This window comes from Scyliorhinus canicula, chromosome 4 (assembly GCF_902713615.1).
Source record: "Scyliorhinus canicula chromosome 4, sScyCan1.1, whole genome shotgun sequence".
Classification (NCBI taxonomy): domain Eukaryota; kingdom Metazoa; phylum Chordata; class Chondrichthyes; order Carcharhiniformes; family Scyliorhinidae; genus Scyliorhinus; species Scyliorhinus canicula.
Genome location: NC_052149.1, coordinates 100,882,840 through 100,904,301, shown reverse-complemented (window position 1 = coordinate 100,904,301; position 21,462 = coordinate 100,882,840). Strand labels below are relative to the sequence as shown.

At 45.7% G+C, this 21,462-nt stretch overlaps 1 protein-coding gene across 3 annotated transcripts in view; it reads left to right on the top strand.

Moving 5' to 3' along the window:
* Positions 1–12,373, top strand: part of nuf2 (UF2 component of NDC80 kinetochore complex) — a 75,191-nt gene extending 62,818 nt beyond the window's left edge. For all 3 annotated transcript variants that reach the window (XM_038794903.1, XM_038794904.1, XM_038794905.1), the window contains exons 11-14: positions 462–605; positions 3,498–3,673; positions 6,843–6,978; positions 11,914–12,373. In XM_038794903.1, coding sequence (XP_038650831.1) covers positions 462–605; positions 3,498–3,673; positions 6,843–6,978; positions 11,914–12,045 — 588 coding nt within the window. In that variant the 3' untranslated portion in view covers positions 12,046–12,373. The remainder of the gene's footprint in view (positions 1–461; positions 606–3,497; positions 3,674–6,842; positions 6,979–11,913) is intronic.
* The last annotated feature ends 9,089 nt before the right edge of the window (positions 12,374–21,462 follow it).

Below are 21,462 nucleotides of genomic sequence, written 5' to 3'. Positions count from 1 at the left end.
GTTTTTTTCTTTTTAAATCATCGAAATTGCTGCATTGGCAGCAATTAACTGACACATTTCCAGAATTAATAACAATAGGAATAATATGGTCCTCATTAGCAAAGAAAAATCAAATTGAATTATAACTAATCAATTTACAAACTATGCCTTCCTAGATTATATGGTAGCATAACTGATCAATATTCTTGGTGCCTAAATGTATATCCCACATTATGTAGGAGGAACAAAGTGCAGAGAGCCCTGGTCTGAACCATGTGCTGCCAAACTTTGTGTGCCTGTATTGTCCGGATTGGAAATTGTTGGAGTAGAGAAAATGCTGCAGCTTGTTATCATCAGTCCCTGGTCCTGAACAATGCCAGTAAATACTTGGCAGGGGCAATACTAGCCGATATGTCTCACATTGACGTAGCAGACCGAGTTCACGTAGCCCATTGTAATGCAATTTTGTGTGTATTTAATAGCAAAAGAAAAATGATAGAACAATGGAACTTCAGGACAAGTTGGCAAGCTTTACCACTTTCCAAAACAAAGAACTAGAAACTTACTGCAGTTTATTGCAACAATCCCAGGCTGGCTCTGATTTTATATGCAACATGAACACTGAGGTAAGTGGATTCCAAAATATTTTTTCAATATAATGTATTGCAAAGATTTTGCTAACTCCTTAGAATGATTTGAAAATTATTATATTCAAATTGTATGCGAAGAATGTGCTGTTGAGTTTCCAGATTGCCCCATTTTCTCCTGCTTAAGATTGATGGAGAATTTCGACTGGGTCAGCACGGTAGCACACGTGGCTAGCACTGTGGCTTCACAGCGCCAGGGTCCTTGGTTCAATTACCCGCTGGGTCACTGTCTGTGCGGAGTCTGCACATTCTCCCCGTATCTGCGTGGGTTTCCTCCGGGTGCTCCGGTTTCCTCCCACAGTCCAAAGATGTGCAGGTTAGGTGGATTGGCCATGCTAAATTTCCCTTAGTATCCAAAAAGTTTAGGAGGGGTTAGTGGGTTATGGGGATAGGGTGGAAGTGAGGGCTTAAGGGGTCGTTACAGACTCGATGGGCCGAATGGCCTCCTTCTGCACTGTATGTTCTATGTATCTATGTATTGTAAAGGCTTTTTGAGAGGCAGACATACAAGCCTTAATTATATATAATTTATAGGTACAATTCTGGGCTCCTATTATTAAACGAATATAGAAGTGCTGGAAAAGGTACAAGGATGAAACTAGAATGGAAAAGTTGCAACTCTTAGGAAAGATTAGAAAGGCTGGAGGTTCTTTCACACAAAGAGAAGACTGAAGAGTGGCTTTTACATTGATGGGTTGGATGTAGAGAAGGTGTTTCTACTGAAGCGGGAGTTGAGAACTTAAGGGACATAAATATCAGATTGTCACCAATAAATCCAAAATGGAATTTATAAGAATATTTCTTTCATGTGAGAATGTGAAACTTGCTGCAAGGGTCATTGTGGCAAATAGCATAGATGCAGTTAAGGGGATTCTTGATTTGCACAGACGTGCAAAAAGATTAGAAGGTTATTCTGTTGAGGTAAGATGAAGAGGGACAGGAGGAGAATCAAAGGGAAAATAAACACTGGCATGGACTCGTTAGTCTGTGCCTGTTTCTGTGGTGTAAATTCTATGTGGGGCAGCACAGTGGTTAGTACTGCTGCCTACGGCGCAGAGGACCCTGGTTTGATCCCGGCCCAGGGTCACTGTCTGTGTGGAGTTTGCACATTCTCCACATTTCTGTGGGTATCACCCCCACAACCCAAAGATGTGCAGGATAGGTGGATTGGTCACACTAAAATGTCGCTTAATTGGAAAATAATAATTGGGTACTCTAAATTTACAAATAAAAGTACATTTTATGTAATAAACTTAATAGTACGGGGGGGGGGGGGGGTCGTCGTAGAATCAGTTGGTAGGTGGTGGTTGGATGTTTTTGTTTGCCAGGCGATTTTGATGAATAATAGTTTTTCTTACATGACGATATTGACAAAATCAGCATGGTCAATAAACAAGTATTGGTCATAAGTCAATCGGCTCCCCGCCACCCACCATTTTTCTGCATATACCTTTGGTGAGACCCGTGCTCATTTTCAAACTTTTGTTATATAGATATACTTTTCCTAATAAGTGTTTTCTCCAATCAAATTCCAGAATGACCCAAATCTTACTTGTAAAGTAGACTAACTGCTGGATGATGAGTTCCAAAATTTCCTCTCACTTAAAGGAAATTCACCGTACCTTCCGATATCACTGTTTTGGTACAATTATTACGGGGCTTTATTCTACGCTTCAAATCCTGCACACTTGTTTACTGATTACCTTGAAATTGAGGTTGCAACATAAGAACCAACCATTTAGGCCAAATGCCTTGGTGTTCATTCTCCATGTGAGCAAATAGTTGTGATCATGTTTACTCACCCTGTACCTATAGCTCTTCAACCCGTTTTAGATCATGCACCTGTCCAATCTAATCGTGAGTATTGGCAACTTCTGTTTCCACTCTGGATGTGAATTCCACTTCTCACAACTCTGAAGACATTTCTCCTTGCTCCTGTTCTAAACTTCTTCCATTTATTCTTGTACTGGCGTCATCTTGTTCTTGATCCCATAAATACCAGAAACAGTTGCTTTACCTGTCCTGCTATATCCTCTCATTAAAAATATTCTTTAAATATTTCTATTGTATTGCTCCATAATATGCATTGTTCAAATGAAAGAGCATTAATTTTTCAGGTTAGACTTCATATTTGTATTTCTCTACCCTAGCATCCTAACAAACCTTTGTTGGACCTGCTCTAAAAACTTAATATCCTTCCTGTACCTTAGATCTCAGTTTGCCCCCTGTACACTTAAATGAGATCTTATTCAGCTTTTCCGTAGTTAGAACTGGAGCTGACCTTGTGAGGGCACTCCTGGAGGTTGCGTGGAAAATGTGCCAAGTAATAGTACTATTAGTGCTTCAAAGGGCCACGCTATTATTTGGTTCCTATGTTTCTAGCATTAGACATGTTCATGGTATCCTCGAGAAAATTACCCACTATTGGCGGCATGGTGGCACAATGGTTAGCACTGCTGCCTCACAGCGGCAGAGACCTGGGTTCAATTCCGGCCTTGGGTAACTGCGTGGAGTTTTCACATTCTCCCTGTGTCTGAGTGGGTTTCCTCCATGTGCTCTTGTTTCGTGCCACAGCCCAAAGATTTAAAGATTAGGTGGTGTTATGCGATTGCGCAGATAGCGTGAGGGTGCTCTTTCAGCGGATCGGTGCCGACTCTGTGGCCGAATGATCTCCTTCTGCACTGCAGTGCTTCTATGAAAATTCTTCACATACTAGTACTGTACGTGAAAGGTAATATTTTAATATACTTTTAATGCTTATTACAATCAGCTATCTTGTCTACTTCAATTAAAGAGCTGAAAAACTTTGTGCATTTATATCTCAAAAGTGAAACCTTCTACAGGAATATATTTTTTTCTTGACTTCTATAGATTTGGAATGAAGAAAATGAGCAAGAGAGAAAGCAAATGGAATTGAGAAATTTGCAGACAGAAGAAACTCGGTTGAAAAGGATTCTGGGTTCAAAGTTTGAGAAACATGATAAGCTACAGATGCAGAGGCAGAAGAAACAGGAAACCAGGGCGCATGATCTAGATTCAGTAGCCACGTGTGTATATTTAACTACTGATTGTCTCAGATTTTGCTTTGTAACTGGCGATTATTCACACCGTTCAAAATTCACAATTGCAATTTATTGACAGGTCTAAACCGAGTGCTCAGAATAATGATAGTCCTCTCTTTTTAATTGTTAAACTTTTTTTCCAATTAAGGGGCAATTTAGCGTGGCCAATCCACATACCCTGCACATCTTTGGATTTTAGCATTAAGACCCACACAGACACGGGGAGAATGTGCAAACTCCACGTGTACAGTGACCCAGGGCCGGGATCGAACCCGGGTCCTCACGCCGTTAGGCAGCAGTGCTAACCACTGCGCCACTGTGCCGCCCTATGAACGTCCTCTTGTAATCTGTTTTGAAGTTATGCAAACTGAAAACTTAAGGATTCCAAATTTAAAGTTTTTTCATGTTCTAATTGTGTTTCTCTATCCGTTATATGCCCTCAAGTGTCACTACTTGTTGTTAACTATTATTGCTACCTGTTTTTCACAAATATCCTTTTGTATTTCTGTATGTGTATTTATAATTCCTTGTCAACATATACACAGAAGAAATTCTTGGGTCTAAAAGGGGTGTGAAATTTCTGCCTTTTGCCTTGGAAATTATGTTCTGACCTCCACCATGGATGTTGGTGGGCTTAACCTTGATCTCATGCTTTCAGCTGATCCCTGAAGTCCGAGCTGTCCAGGGTGCAGTCAGTGAACTTGAGAGTGGGGAGCCCCATTGTAGCTCACACCTGGAGCCAAATCTCAACTACTGCCCCTCAGATCTGCATCAGCCGAGACCCGGCTGTTGTCACTCATCTCACTGGAAGGACATGCTCTGCTGCATCGAGCCATGGAGTTGGCAGGTGGTGAGGGATGGGGAGGAGAGGGAAGCCCAAGCTGAATCAGCACCGGTTTTCAATCACTGGCCTGGCCATGAAGGGGCCTATGGGGTCCCAGGACAGCTCAATGTTGCTGTAAAGCTGTTGAAATATCAGGTTGCTAATTTTGAGTGAGTGGTGGGGTAGGGGTTTTAGGTGTGTATGTGTCAGCAGTTTGAGAGTAGGGGCTGCTGAGTGAATAAGTGGATGGGGGAAAGATTTGGGAAAAAGATGTGGGGGGAAAGAAACTAATTGCAATGGGTCTCTGGAGAGAGAGAGAGAGAGAGAGAGAGTCAGAGTCAGAGACTTCTGAAGTCTAATAATCCCATCCATTTGAAGTGGCCAAGAAGCATTTGCCTTTTGCCACAGATTGTGAATGCCATAATGACATGATTCCTTGTCGAATCATAGAATGGTTACAACACAGAAGGAGACAAGTCAGCATTATGTCTGTGCAGGCCCTCTGAAGGAACAACTGATTTAATGCCTCCCCCTGCCTTTTATTCTTGACCCTGCAATTCTTTCCTTTTCAAATAATTTTTTTTTTTTTTTAAATTTTAGAGTACCCAATTATTTTTTTCCAATTAAGGGGCAATTTAGCGTGGCCAATTCACCTAACCTGCACATCTTTGGGTTGTGGGGGCGAAACCCACGCAGACACGGGGAGAATGTGCAAACTCCACACGGACAGTGACCCAGGGCCGGGATTCGAACCCGGGTCCTCAGCGCCGTAGGCAGCAATGCTAACCACTGTGCCACCGTGCTGCCCCCTCCTTTTCAAATAATGATCAACTCCCTCTTGAAAACCTCAATTGACCCTGCCTCCCCCAGAGTCTCAGGCAATGCAATTCGTTCCAGATCCGAACCACTTGTGTGAAAATATTTTTCCCCACATCGATGTTGCTTCTTTTGCCAATTTATTTAAGTCAGTGCCCTCTGGTTTTTGATCCTTCCACCAATGGGAACAGTTGCTCACTACCCACTCTGACCAGAACCCTTCATGATTTTGAATACCTCTATCAATTGCCAGAAAATATCTTCAAACATAGAACATAGAACGATACAGCGCAGTACAGGCCCTTCGGCCCTCGATGTTGCACCGACATGGAAAAAAAACTAAAGGCCATCTAACCTACACTATGCCCTTATCATCCATATGCTTATCCAATAAATTTTTAAATGCCCTCAATGTTGGCGAGTTCACTACTGCTGCAGGTAGGGCATTCCACGGCCTCACCACTCTTTGCGTAAAAAACCCACCTCTGACCTCTGTCCTATATCTATTACCCCTCAATTTAAGGCTATGTCCCCTCGTGCTAGCCACCTCCATCCGCGGGAGAAGGCTCTCGCTGTCCACCCTATCTAACCCTCTGATCATTTTGTATGCCTCTATTAAGTCACCTCTTAACCTTCTTCTCTCTAACGAAAACAACCTCAAGTCCATCAGCCTTTCCTCATAAGATTTTCCCTCCATACCAGGCAACATCCTGGTAAATCTCCTCTGCACCCGTTCCAAAGCTTCCATGTCCTTCCTATAATGAGGCGACCAGAACTGTACGCAATACTCCAAATGCGGCCGTACTAGAGTTTTGTACAACTGCAACATGACCTCATGGCTCCGGAACTCAATCCCTCTACCAATAAAGGCCAACACACCATAGGCCTTCTTCACAACCCTATCAACCTGGGCGGCAACTTTCAGGGATCTATGTACATGGACACCGAGATCCCTCTGCTCATCCACACTACCAAGAATTTTACCATTAGCCAAATATTCTGCATTCCTGTTATTCTTTCCAGAGTGAATCACCTCACACTTCTCCACATTAAACTCCATTTGCCACCTCTCAGCCCAGGTCTGCAGCTTATCTATGTCCCTCTGTAACCTGCAACATCCTTCCGCACTGTCTACAACTCCACCGACTTTAGTGTCGTCTGCAAATTTACTCACCCATCCTTCTGCGCCCTCCTCTAGGTCATTTATAAAAATGACAAACAGCAACGGCCCCAGAACAGAATACCTTTGGCTTTGGCCACTGATTTCAGACCTTTATAATATTGAAGTAATTTTTAGTTTTAAAATGAATTTCATACAGAATAGATGATTATTTTCCACATTTGATGATAATGTTACAAGAAATGCAACATTGAACTTGGGCTACCGGCTTTAATTTTATAAATCAAATTCTGGATTATTAAAAATGAATGCTTATTTGCTTTGTTTTAAGATATATTGCATTGTAAAATCCAAAAGCATTTAAAATTATTTTTCTTTGTACTTTTTTTGAATAGTGAGTTTGATCAGTTTAAGCAGCGAAGCCAGGAGGTATCTGAGCAGATTGCACAAATAAACAGTGGACGGCAACAATATCTGGCAAAAAGCCAGGCATTACAGGAGAGCTGTGCTAAAGATGAATCGGAATGTCAGGTATGTCTTTGCAATATGAAGAAGAGGCTGTAATCTACAACGTAGCCTTATTGTAACAAGCCACCCAGGCTGTTTTTTTAGCTTTAAATTACTTGGGACGTTTGACCACCTAAACCTGAAGTGATTTGCATTAGCCTAAGCCACTGGCAGACTTGCTGAATGCCTCCCTTTTTAAAAATAAATTGAGAGTACCCGATTCTTTTTTTTCAATTAAGGAGCAATTTAGCGTGGCCAATTCATCTACCCTGCATATTTAGTTTGGGGCTGTGGGGGTGAGACCCACGCAGACACGGGAAGAATGTGCAAATTCCACACGGATAGTGGTCTGGGGGCTGGGATCGAATCTGGGTCTTCGGTGGCGTGAGGCAGCAGTGCTAACTGTGCTGCCCCGCTGAATGCCTTCCTTTAGCAAAAATTGCAATTGGCCACTTGAGAGAGAAATTATACAGTGCAGGTGGGGAGTAACCCACATAGCCCAAAATGCCTGTTTCAGCTGTAAGGATTAGAGTTAGAACGTAAGAACTAGGAGCAGGAGTAGGCCATCTGGCCCTTTGAGCCTGCTCTGCCATTCAATAAGATCATGGCTGATCTTTTGTGGACTCAGCTCCACCTTCCCGCCCGAACACCATAACCTTTTATCCTTTATTCTTCAAAAACCTATCTATCTTTATCTTGAAAACATTTAATGAAGGAGCTTCAACTGCTTCACTGGGCAACGCATTCCATAGATCCACAACCCTTTGGGTGAAGAAGTTCCTCCTAAATTCAGTCCTAAATCTACTTCCCCTTATTTTGCGGCTATGTCCCCTAGTTCTGCTTTCACCCGCCAGTGGAAACAACCTCCCCTCATCTATCCTATCCCCTTCATAAATTTTATATGTTTCTATAAGATCCCCCCGCATCCTTCCAAAATGCCAACAAATACAGCCCCAGTCTATTTAACCTCTCCTCGTAATCCAACCCCCTCAACTCTGGATTAACCTCGTGAATCTCCTCTGCACACCCTCCAGCTCTAGTACGTCCTTTCTCAGGTAAGTAGACCAAAACTGGACAGAATACTCCAGGTGTGGCCTCACTAACACCTTATTCAGTTGCAGCATAACCTCCCTAGTCATAAACTCCATCCTTCCGGCAATGAAGGACAAAGCTCCATTCGCCATCTTGATCACCTGTAAACCAACTTTTTGCGATTCATGCACTAGGACACCCAGTTCCCTCGACACAGCAGCATGTTTTAATATTTTACCATTTAAATAATAATCCCGTTTGCTGTTATTCCTACCAAAATGGATAACCTCACATTTATCAATATTGTATTCCATCTCCAGACCCTAGCCCATTCACTTAAACTATCCAAATCCCTCTGCAGACTTCCAGTATCCGCTGCAGGTTTTGCTTTACCGCTCATCTTGGTGTCGTCTGCAAACTTGGACACATTGCACTTAGTCCCCAACTCCAAATCATCTATGTGAATTGTGAACAATTGTGGCCCAACACTGATCCCTGAGGGACATGACGAGCTACTGATTGCCAATGAGAGAAACACCCATTAATCCCCACTCTTTGCTTTCTATTAATTAACCAATCCTCTATCAATGCTACTAATTTACCCTTCACACCATGCATCTTTATCTTATGCAGCAATCTTTTGTGTGGCACCTTGTCAAAAGCTTTCTGGAAATCCAGATATACCACATCCATTGGCTCCCCGTTGTCTACCGCACTGGTAATGTCCTCAAAAAATTCCACTAAATTAATTAAGCACGACCTGCCCTTTATGAACCCATGCTGTGTCTGTCCAATGGGACAATTTCCATCCAGCTGCCTCGTTATTTCTTCCTTGATGATAGATTCCAGCATCTTCCCTACTACCGAAGTTAAGCTAACTGACCTATAATTACCCGCTTTGTATTTTTCTTTCCTACTTTGATAGAGTGTCAGAAGTAAGTGGAATGTAAAGTGGAATTTTGAGCCTGCGGATGCCATCAGTGAGATAGCCCCAAAGTATTAACAAGAAGTGGGAAATTCCCGATGCCTGTGCTGTGGTTATATTGGGGGGACGTTGCGTGCTTGTATCCTCTGTATCTGGACACGTTTATTTTCTATGTTGATTGGCACAACCTGATCAATGTGTAGCTGGCCTTGTGACCTCTTAGACCCCGCCCTGCCACATTGACAGCGGAAAACATGGCCACTGCTTTTTCTAAAAATTTGGCTGTGCAGCTGGAGAGCCACATACCAGTTTTCAATCAGAACCAGACACTTTGGGAAAAAATATTGGAAAAGTGAGCCCATAGTTTTAAATGAAGAATGATTGTTACGAAGTGTATGATGTCGTAGATTGAGATTTGAGAGGATTTTGGTAAATTAAACTTGTTAGCAAGTCTTTCAGCATTGTACAAAATGTAAACTGTCTCAAATCTTTCCAGATTTAGCTTTTTAATTGTAGCTGGACAATCCAGTCCCTATGAAGCCCGTAGCTGAGCTAATGTTAGAATCAAAGCTTTTCCTAAACTAATAAACTTGCTATGTTGATCAATGTTTTTAGCAGAAGTGACATATCCATATTTAATGGGCCATAGCATCCGGGCTCCAGGGCAATGCACCTGTGGAGTACCTCACTGGATGTTCCCAGGTAAGGATTGCATGACAATTGCTCAGGAAGTTCAAAGTTCCTTTGGACAATTGCTCTGCACTGGGAACTACCTGAAATGCGATTTAAATCACAACTTTGGGTGGCTCTGACTGTGTTACGACACTAGTTACCTAGAAACACTTAGAAGAATGAAAACCAGTTCTAACTATAGCACTGATCCTCCCACCGGCCCAACCCAACTCTTCCCCCTCCACCTGCAACCCCATTAGGCCCCAGGAACATGGTGCACTCAGCCAACTTGAGTTGGAAGGTTGGGCAAGATAGAAATGGCTGGATTTTAAGGTAGTAACGACGAGTGAAGTGGCAATTTGACTCCATTGTCACTACATCTGATTATTTTATTTTGAAAACCGAGCTCTAAAATTGAGGCTTCATTTCAGTTTTATTCATGTAGATGAGAGTGTGCAGTCGTTGCAGACAAGAAGACTTGCAAATTCTTACTGTCATCAGTCCTCCAATATGTGCGATGCGCCAATTCTGGTCCTTGAAGCGTTACGGATTTTTGTTCGGTCACTGGCAGCCCTGCCTTTAGCTGCCATGACCCTAAGCGCCATAATTCAGCTGCTAAATTTCATATGGCTTGATGTCAAATTTTTGTTCGATAGGCATATTAGAAATAGGAATAAGACTAGACCATTTGGCCCCGCGAGCCTGCTCTGTCAGTGAGGAAGATCATGGCTGATCTGATATGGTCTTTACTTTTCTGCTGTCCCCCATAACCTTTGACTCCCTTTTCTATCAAAAATCTGTTCTTTTTTTAGAATACCTAATTCCTTATTTTCCAATTAAGGGGCAATTTAGCGTGGCCAATCCACCTACCCTGCACATCTTTGAGTTGTGGAGGCTAAACCCACGCAAACACGGGGAGAATGTGCAAACTCCACACGGACAGTGACCCAGAGCCGGGATCGAATCTGGGACCTCGGTGCTGTGAGGCAGCAGTGCTTACAACTGCGCCACCTTACTGTCCCAAAAATCTGTCTTAACTCTGTCTTGTATCTGCTCCCTCACGGCGCTGAGGGCCTGGGTTTGACCCTGGCCCCAGGTCACTGTCTGTGTGGAGTTTGCACATTCTCCACGTGACCACGTGGGTTTCACCCCACAATCCAAAGATGTGCAGGGTAGTTGGATTGGCCAATTCCAAACACTAATAACCCTCAGAGAAGAATTTCCTCCTCAACTCCATCTCAAATGGGAGACCTTTCATTTTGAAACTCTGATCCCTGTTCTCGATTCTTCCACAAGGGGAAAATTCCTCTCAGTATCTACACTGAAAAGCCCCCTCGAAATCTTGCATGTTTCTATAAGATCATCTCTCATCCTTCTAAACTCCGATGAGCATAGGCCCAACTTGTTCAACCTTTCCTCATAAGACAACCCTTCCATCCCAGGAATCAGCCGAATGAATCTTCTCTGAACTGCTTTAAATGCAAGTATATCCCTCCTTAACTCAGGTGACTAAAACTGCACTCGGTACTCTTGATGTTGTTTCATAAATGTCCTGTATAGTTATAGCAAGACTTTCTTACTTTTATAATCTAATCCCTTGCAATAAAGGCCAACATTCTTAGTTACTGGTACCTGCATGCTCGCTTTGTGATTCGCAAACAATGACATCCAGGATCCTCTGTATTGCTGCATTCTTGAAGTTTCCATACATTTAAAAAATGTCCTGCTTTTCTACTCTTCCTGCCAAAGTGGACAATGTGACATTTTCTCACATTATACTTCTCATCTGCCAGATTTTAGCCACTCACACAACCTATCTACATCCCTTTGCACCCTCCTCACAACTTACTTTTTTACCTAGCTTTGTTTTGGCAGCATCCAAGTCATTAGTGTAGATTGTAATTAGTCGAGGCCCAGCACTGATCCCTGTGGCACTCCACTAGTTACAGTTTGCCAGCCTAAAAATGAGCCTTCTCTCCCCACTTCGTGTTTCTTGTTAGTTAGCCCCTATCCATGCTAATATATGACTTACTAATATATGACCACTTTCATGCTCCATCTTATCAACTACCTTTTTGAAATTGAAATACACTGTGTCGACTGGTTCCCCTTTATTCACTCTGTTACATTCTCAAAGAACTAACAAATCTATCTAACGTGATTTCCCTTTCTCAAAGCCATGTTGACTGGTTATATTATTTTCTATATGTCCTGCTGCTACCTTTTTAATAATAGCTTTTTGCTTGCTAAAGCAATAACATGAATAAAAGAAGAATATTCTGAAGGAGAGAATGAGGATACACATTTTTGTTCTTGATTTATCTACTCAGAATCTGTATTCCAAATTGCTGGCTCACCTGGAACAATACCATGAACGCTTGGCCATAGTGACGCAGAAGGCTACATATGAAGGACACAAGCAAATGGCAGAAATAGAGAGAGCCATTAATGAAAGAATTTGAAGCATTGCCTGCATTTACTTCAAATCTTACTCTGTTTAAGTCTACTGTCCCTTTATTTATCCTTAACAAATGACAATTATTCTTGAGCACGTTTCATTTTATTTTGAGTTTTAGCCAGCATATTTTTCACTGTTTGAACTATTTTATATATAGCTTTCTTAAAAGTGCACTAACTGAGGAAACTATAATTTCCTACAGTGCAAAATTTAATTTACATTTTCATGTATTTCTGTGTGTTTTATAGTGTGTGACCTTTGATTTACAACTGTGGAATAAATGTAAAAATAAACTATTGAAGTTAATAAGAACTGTCCCAGTTCATAAGCAACTGCTGCCAGTAGTGTCTTAAGAATTATATTTTATTGGAACAGCACCTGGGGGGCGGGTCTCCCAGGACATGGGGTTTGGGGGGGTGGGAGTCTCCCAGGCTATCGAACGCTCCTGAGTGGTCATGGAGAGGGCTGGGTGGCTCCCTGTTCTTCCCACTGAAACACGGGCACGCAGGAGAAAGAATGTTTATTCAGGAAGATTCTTTGCTCTTCGTCTCTTTAATTGTACCTGAAGAACTGTTTCATTCTCATTCACTTTTTAAAAAATGCAACACACTTTATTAAAGAGAGTTAACCCGTAAATTACCTACTATATATACACAAAACACCCAGGATTCGACTATACTACCCGCAAAGGTCGTTTGATATGCTGTAGATCCGACCCGAGTCCCTCTGGTTCCTCTTTGCAAAGGTGATTCTCGCTGGCTGTTTCTTCCTTGCTTCCTTCCGGTCTGGTCAAGGTCTTCACACACCCATTCTCATTCACTTCTAATAATGAATAGTTGGACTATTTTTGAATTCAAAAAGACAAATGCGGCTCAGTAAGGAATTTTGGGGAAGGAAATGCAACATAAACCAGTACTTGAACTCTGAATTTTTACATGGAATCTACAGCAGAGGAACTATTCAGCCTAATTGGTCCATGCCACCATTTATACCCATCAAGAACCTCTTCCTGATCTAATTATCTCCCCTGCCCACCACCACCATCTTGTATTCCTTTTTCGTTTATGTATGTATCAAACCCCCTCTTTAAATGCTTCACTGTTATCCACTTCAACCATTCTTTGGGGAAGCGAGCTCCGCATTCATCCACTGTACAGAAATAAATTACTCTTGAATTCTTTGTTAATAGTATCTTGTATTATGCCCTCTTGTTCTGAACTCACCCTTATGTTCTGAACTCGCCCACAAGTGGAAACTGTTGATTCATATCAACCTCCTAATTCTTTTAGACCTGTGAGGATCCTCTGTATTTTTATCCCCATAGAATATAGCCACAGCCTTCACTATCTTTTCTGATAGTTGCATTCAATTCTGTTAACATCCCTGTAAATCTTTTCTGTGCTTTCTCCTGTGCTTCAATATTGTTTTTGTAGCATAGAGACCAGAACTACACTTTTCCGAGCGAATAGACACCTGAGTACAGCAGCAACAACTTAAGTTTCTATTGCATGTTTAATGTAACAAAATATCCCAAGATGCTTCACAACAGCAGGGTGCAACAAAACTTGTCATACAATCCACACAAGGGGCGCGATCTAATTGCAAAGTTTCTAAGTGTTATTCGTGGGGCGGTTTTGTCAGGAGCTATCTGTCGGTGAGTTCCGCACAGCTATCTAGAGACACTTTAACGAGCGTGGCTTGGTCATGCCCATTATGGGGGGATCCTGATTCCTATCCCAATGCCTCATGATGTCTGGGTAGATCTCACGAGGCATACTGGCTGCTGGGAAGCCCGTGCGAGGCTTCACCCGGCATCTACTGGTCACGCTGCACTCCTGTTCGAGCGTGAAGTGGCCAGTAGATTGCGCCCAAGGAGTTTTTACATCGAGCAAAGAAACTGAAACAGGCCATTTGGGAAAAGTGGTCTCTGTCACTAGCTTCCTCCAACCCACTTCATTGATCCCTATCAGTATAATATGCTGTTTTCCTTTCTTTCTCTGTTGAAAGCATCATTGTTATTCACATTAACTACTTCCTAATAAAAGCAAGCTCAATATTTGACAGGCTCACACCCATTTGTTTTGATATAAATTCCATCAGCTCTCCAAAGATCAAAGTCAGTCAAGCAGTAGTTCTCATGATTTCCCAGGGTTACGAGGCCACGTAATGCAGTGAGATGCAATTCATCTTAGCAGCTTAAGGCCTATCTGCAACATAAAGTGACAGGACAAGATCTCTTAACACCGAAGATCTTGCAAGGTGCCGCACACCTTGCATCGAGGACATGTTCATCAGAGTTCAATTTCGCTGCTTAAGCCATGAGGTTACCTTGAAGGAGTTCCACATACAAAAGCTATGCTACAGCCATCTGAGCAGAAGAGCTCACAGGATGTCACAAACTGGCTTTTAAATTATCTTTGTATCAATCACCAGAGCCTGTAAGTTGGAACCCAAATGGAGAATTTTCTACCAGCAACCAATTCAACATTTGAAGATATCAGTCAGATCCCTACAGGATAAATGAGCACATTGCAGTTCCTTCGTTATCGCTCCATACTATTTTCAATTGAATCTGTAAATCAAGAGTTTTTTTCATCACATGTAAGATGACACCAAACTAGACCGTGAACAATGGGTCTCCTTGCTTAACACTCACCATTCAAAGTGGCGATGACTCCATCACTCCATATGATTGAAAATTCCATGGACGGGATTTTCCGTTGGCTGACGCTGAAATTGCAAAACATGATTGGGCGGCGAATAGGTTCCAATGCCAAAATCGTGGTTGGGGCGCTGATTTGACACCTAATTGCAATTCTCTGTCATTTCGAAAGTGGCCTCAATGCGTTCCAGAATGCATGTACAGTAAACACTTTGCATGTCATTAACGGGCTTGACCCGGTATTCACTGTGAGTCTCCGTCTCCGATAGGCTGTGTTCCCGACGGCGCGTTTCACTTGTGCTTTTAAAAATCGTGAAAGCTGCGTTGTGTCTGATGAGGGAGAGAGAGGAAGTAGGACACAGAGAAGCGCGACTGTGAGCTGCCGGGCCAGACACTGGCTGGAGTGGGACGGGCCCTGCTAGGGCTGGGGGAGGGGGGGGCGGACGGGGGAAACAGGGAGAGTGGCCGGGGTGACCCCAAATGGAACTGGGGCGGTGTCCACGTACTGACCATTATCGTGGCCTGCAAGGCAACCATCTTGCTGCGCACACCACTAACCACCCACCTTGGCTCCTGGTTCTGCAAAGTGACACCGTATGGGTGCCCCGACCCTCCACAATACCCCTACCATCCAACCAGCTGCCACCTGGGGCATTAGCTGGCCGACCCAAGGGCAATGCCCACAGTAGTCCCTACGGCGGGGGCAGGGACCATGGAGTGCACCGCTGGCAATGGCAATGCAAACTGATGGTACCCCTAGCATCAGGGCAGGCACCATGGCCAGAGATTCCTATGGTATTGACCACCCAAGGGGCCAGAGATTCGAGGATGGGGGGAGGTGACATGTGGGGGCAGTGCAGAGCCTGCAGTGCCAACGGGGGCCACCATGTATGTAGTGGACATGGTTGGGCATCGGGGTACACACCATGCTGATATGTTGGTCTTTCACCCTTGTAGACAATGGGTCTTGGAATTCAACCAGCAATGGTAGTCTTCCTGCTAGTTGCAGTCCTGGCAGCTGCCCTGCGGCTGTGCGAGCTAGAGCTGTTTGAGGAGGAGGAAGCTGCAGCAGCGGAGCACGAAGCAGTGGAGCGCGCAGCAACGGAGCGTGAAGCAGTGGAGTGTGCAGCACAGGAACAGAAGGCAGCTGCCCAGGATGGAGAGCCCGCCGCCCAACAGGCCAAGGAGGAAGAGATGCCAAGAGGCACCGCATGAGGCCTCGTGTGTACTGGCAGTGCCTATTATTCAAGGACCTACCAGACCGGGCATACCGTCGAAGACTCCGGCTGAGCAGGGAGACAGTGTGCCAAATCATGGCACACCTGTTACCGCGGGGATATGGAGGAGGACACCCGGTCCCAGTGGCCGTCAAGATGACGGTCGCCCTGAACTTGTCCACAACGGAATCCTTCCAGGTTCCGAGTGGAGGCCTATCTGGGATCTCACAAACCTCGATGCACAGGTACATCCGTGCCGCCACGGAGGCCCTATATGCCAAGGCAGCTCAATGCATCCACTTCAATGTGGACCAAGCCCACCAAGTTGCCCGGACAGCAGGGTTCGCCGCTATCACCGACATGCCCCGGGTCCAGGGGGTGATTGATGGGGTAAATGCCCCTACGACCACCTGTGGATATCAGGCCATTCTACACTCACCGGAAGGGGTTCCACTCGATGAACATGGAGCTGATAAGTGAACATCAGAGGTGTACATCATTCACCTGCATCAGATACCCGGGCAGTGTGCACAATGCCTTCATACTGGCACACTCGACGATTCCTGACATGCTCAAGATACCCCCTCACACCCACCTGACAGAGCACCGAGGCAGGTTGTAACATTGTGAACAGGTGTTTAATGTGCAAACGTGTACACAGATTTGTGCCCTAGCCCCTATAACGAAACTGTGCCCCGCACCCATGCCAGCTTAACTGGTGTCTACTTTCTGGCCTTATGAGCCCTAACACTACGTCTTGGTGGATACCCAGGCAGCACAGCAGGAATATAGGCAGGCTGCTGTGATCCCTATCCTGCGACTTAGGTGGCCGTTGGTGTCCATCTTATCGGCTGACCAGGCCTAGATGGACCCGGCAGCTGCTCGAGAGTTCCAGGCACTGTGGTGCTGTCCTGTTCTATCTGCTGCCCACCAGATGCACGAGCGGGTTGTCCAGGGTGCTGAGGTGTTCCGGCACCTCCCCTGCGGGAGTCACCGGCATGGGCCCCATCACCTCCACCTCCCTCGGGGTGCCCGATGGTCCCTGGGGTACTCCGCGTGACTGGGTCGCAAGTGGAGCAATCCGCTGAGCCTCCCCTGCCACCTGATGTTGCCAGTCCTGGAGGCCCGCTCTGGTTTCGACCAGGGTCTACATGCTCACAGCCATGGAGCACAGCGAGTGGACCACCTCCCACTGGGGCTGCGCCACATCATGCTGCCACTGTGCCACCATCTTCTGGGTTCGTGTCACATCAGCCAGTGACTGTGACTGCTCCCTCTAGGACCAGGCCACCTCCCTCTGTGTCTGCTTCACGCCGGTCAGCACCTGGGTAATGCCGCCAACGTTCCCAGCCATGGCCTACTGTAACTGGCAACGCTCAGAAGCACCACTGCAATTTCCAGGTGGCTCTGGCACATGGTTGCCTGTGAGGCGGCAACCATGTGCCAGAGCACAGAATCCCCAGGCCTTGGACATGCTGATCCATAGCCAAAACCGTCCTCCCCCAATGCTTCCACCGTGGATGCCACCCGTGCGGTGTTGGCCTAGGTGACATGCATGGTCGGCACCACCTCCTGCTGCTGCACGTGGTTGGAGTCCTCCACTGCACCTGCAGGTGCTGCATACTCGCCGACAACCCCTTGTAGTCCCTGGCTGTCTGACTGCAGCTCCACAATCTATGGGACTGTCTGTTCCGGAAGCCCCAAACCTGTCTGGACGACAGCTAGTTCATGGGGTCGGCCTGCCAACCGAGGTACACCTCCTCGGGTGTTCCTATCTCCACCTGCTATACCGGATCAGCTGTGTGGTGCGCACCAGATAGTGTCCCAGGAGCCTCTTCACTAACGTGCCCAACTGAGGTGAGTCTCCAGGATGGTGGAGGATGTTGGAGGGAGTTGTGACCGGAAGTCAGTACCATCCTCAGACTCGATCTCCGAGGTGTCCTGCATCTCGGGTGGAGGGCTGAAGTCCGAGCTGCTCTTATCGTCCATGCCCAGCTTACCGGGGGCTATGGCTATGGCACAGGCTGGGGTCAGGAGACACCTGTGTGCCCATCCCATCTCTAGCAGCTCCTGTAAGACAGGACACATGATTAGATTGCGGGCTGGGTTGATGTGGGAGTGGTGGGGATGAGCGTGTGGGTGGGGTAATGGGGTGGTGAGGGTGGGGGGGTGTAGGGTGGGGTGTATGAGGATGATGTGGGGGTGAGGGTGGTGTGGGAGTGAGCGTGGGGGTAAAGGTAGTATGGGAGTGAGAGTGGTGGAGGGTGAGGGTGGTGTTGGGGCTGTTGACACATGTGTCACGGGGAACCGCAACCCAGCAGGTTCTCACGTCCTCGCCCGCGGGCAAATTCCATCCCAGAGATCTCGCTTTTGTCCGGGCCACTGACCATGTCCAGATCTGCCATGGCTACAAGTCTTCTCCCACTCCCGGCAGTTATTGCCGGCCTTTTCCTATTGCAAGGGGGGTGGGGGGCAAACAGAAAACAACAGCGTTAGACAGTCCTATGCATGCAACCCGGGGGATGGGTAGCTGGTGGCCTCAGTGGCCAGGGTATCTGGCAGTGTGGACGGTATGCGTACCGGCATGTGGTGCAGGGAGGGGTTCAGCCGCCATCTGGGTTGTGGGGCTAGGATTACTAATGTGTGAGACGGGTTTGGTGCCAGAGGCTCAGTGCTACCTACTCACCCTGGACATCCTGAGGAGGTTGTGAAATATTTTCAGGCACTGCTGGCTGGTCCGGCCAGTGTTACCCACGGCGCCGACCACCTCTGCCATCTGCGCCCAGGCACGCCGAACGGCGGTAGTTGGCAGTCTGTTTCCCGGGCCAGGATGCAGTGTCATCCGCCTCTCCTCCACTGCATCCAGGAGGGTCTCAGCTCGGCATCGATGAAACATAGAGTTGTTCTCCTTGCTGCCATCTTGTTGGCTGGGATAGTGTGTGTGGGGAGTGAAGTGTGTATATGCGGGTGGCCTCCCTCTCCTCCACCGCGTCCAGGAGGGTCTCGAGCTCGGCGTCGATGAAGCATAGTTTATGAAGAAACAAGGAAGACAGTAGAGCAAAAATGGCAGGAGTTTGTATGCGTAATTGAGGACACCGTACAGAGGTTCATCCCCAAGAAAAGAAAGATTATCCGGGGAGGGATTAGACAGCCATGGCTGACAAAGGAGGTCAGGAAATGTATCAAAGAAAAAGAGAGATCCTATAAAGTGGCCAAAAGCACTGGGAAATCAGAAGATTGGGAAGGCTACAAAAACAAACAGAGGTTAACAAAGAGACAAATAAGGAAGGAGAGGATCAAATATGAAGGCAGGCTAGCCAGTAATATAAGAAATGATAGTAAAAGTTTCTTTCAATACATAAGAAACAAACGACAGGCCAAAGTAGACATTGGGCCAATTCAAACTGATTCTGGAAAGCTAGTGATGGGAGACGAGGAAATGGCTGGAGAACTTAATAAGTACTTTGCGTCTGTCTTCACAGTGGAAGACATGAGTAATATCCCAAAAATTATAAAGGGTCAGGGGGCTGAGTTGAGTATGATTGCCATTACAAAAGAGATGGTGCTAAAAAAGCTAAAAGGTCTTAAAATTGACAAATCTCCTGGCCCCGATGGGCTACATCCTAGAGTTCTGAGGGAGGTGGCTGAAGAAATAGCGGAAGCGTTGGTTGAGATCTTTCAAAAATCACTGGAGTCAGGGAAAGTCCCGGACGATTGGAAGATCGCTGTTGTAACCCCCTTGTTCAAGAAAGGATCAAGACAAAAGATGGAAACTTATAGGCCAATTAGCCTAACATCGGTTGTTGGTAAAATTCTAGAATCGATCGTTAAGGATGAGATTTCTAAATTCTTGGAAGAGCAGGGTCGGATTAGAACAAGTCAACATGGATTTAGTAAGGGGAGGTCGTGCCTGACAAACCTGTTAGAATTCTTTGAGGAGGTGACAAGTAGGTTAGACCAGGGAAACCCAGTGGATGTGGTCTATCTGGATTTCCAAAAGGCCTTTGATAAGGTGCCACACAGGAGGCTGCTGAGTAAGGTGAGGGCCCATGGTGTTCGAGGTGAGCTACTGGCATGGGTTGAGGATTGGCTGTCTGACAGAAGGCAGAGAGTTGGGATAAAAGGTTCTTTTTCGGAATGGCAGCCGGTGACCAGCGGTGTCCCACAGGGTTCAGTGTTGGGGCCGCAGCTGTTCACCATATATATTAATGATCTGGATGAAGGGACTGGGGGCATTCTAGCGAAGTTTGCCGATGATACGAAGTTAGGTGGTCAGGCAGGTAGTGCTGAGGAAGTGGGGAGGCTGCAGAAGGATCTAGACAGTTTGGGAGAGTGGTGCAGGAAATGGCTGATGCAATTCAACGTGAGAAAATGTGAGGTCTTGCACTTTGGAAAAAAGAATCCAAGCATAGACTACTTTCTAAACGGTGAGAAAATTCATAATGCCAAAGTACAAAGGGATCTGGGAGTGCTAGTCGAGGATTCCCTAACGGTAAACATGCAGGTTGAATCCGTGATTAAGAAAGCGAATGCAATGTTGTCATTTATCTCAAGAGGGTTGGAATATAAAAGCAGCGATGTGCTACTGAGCCTTTATAAGGCTCTGGTTAGGCCTCATTTGGAGTACTGTGTCCAGTTTTGGGCCCCACATCTCAGGAAGGACATACTGGCACTGGAGCGTGTCCAGCGGAGATTCACACGGATGATCCCTGGAATGGCGGGTCTAACATATGAGGAATGGCTGAGGATCCTGGGATTGTATTCATTGGAGTTTAGAAGGTTAAGGGGAGATCTAATAGAAACTTACAAGATAATACATGGCTTAGAAAGGGTGGACGCAAAGAAACTGTTTCCGTTAGGCGAGGAGACGAGGACCCTGGGCACAGCCTTAGAATTAGAGGGGGTAAATTCAGAACAGAAATGCGGAGACATTTCTTCAGCCAGTGAGTGGTGGGCCTGTGGAATTCATTGCCGTGGAGTGCAGTGGAGGCCGGGACGCTAAATGGTTTCAAGGCAGAGATAGATAAATTCTTGATGTCGTGAGGAATTAAGGGCTACGGGGAGAAAGCTGGTAGGTGGAGTTGAAATGCCCATCAGCCATGATTGAATGGCGGAGTGGACTTGATGGGCCGAATGGCCTTACTTCCACTCCTATGTCTTATGTCTTATGGTCTAACAGTTTGGATATGATACATTAACTAATTAGACAGAAAATGTATGCGACATATATAGTCGAGAGCAGTTTACTGATCAAGGAGGACACTTGGACAGTGTGTTGATCTAGGTCGTTTGTGGTTGTGGTGATATGCTTGCAGATGGTGCTGTATATAGTTGGTGGTGCGACCTTCAACCAGCAGGTGGCAGTACAGATCCACCATGTGGTCTTGAGACAATGGTCATGTGACAAGGCACTCAGATATAAGTCAGGGCAGATCCCGTGATCCTCAGAAGGTTGTAAGACGTACATGAGGACAGTTGTGCATAGCGGGTAGTTCCAGGGGAGTCTAAAGAAACTCCATGCTAACTTGCTCTGTATCTAATC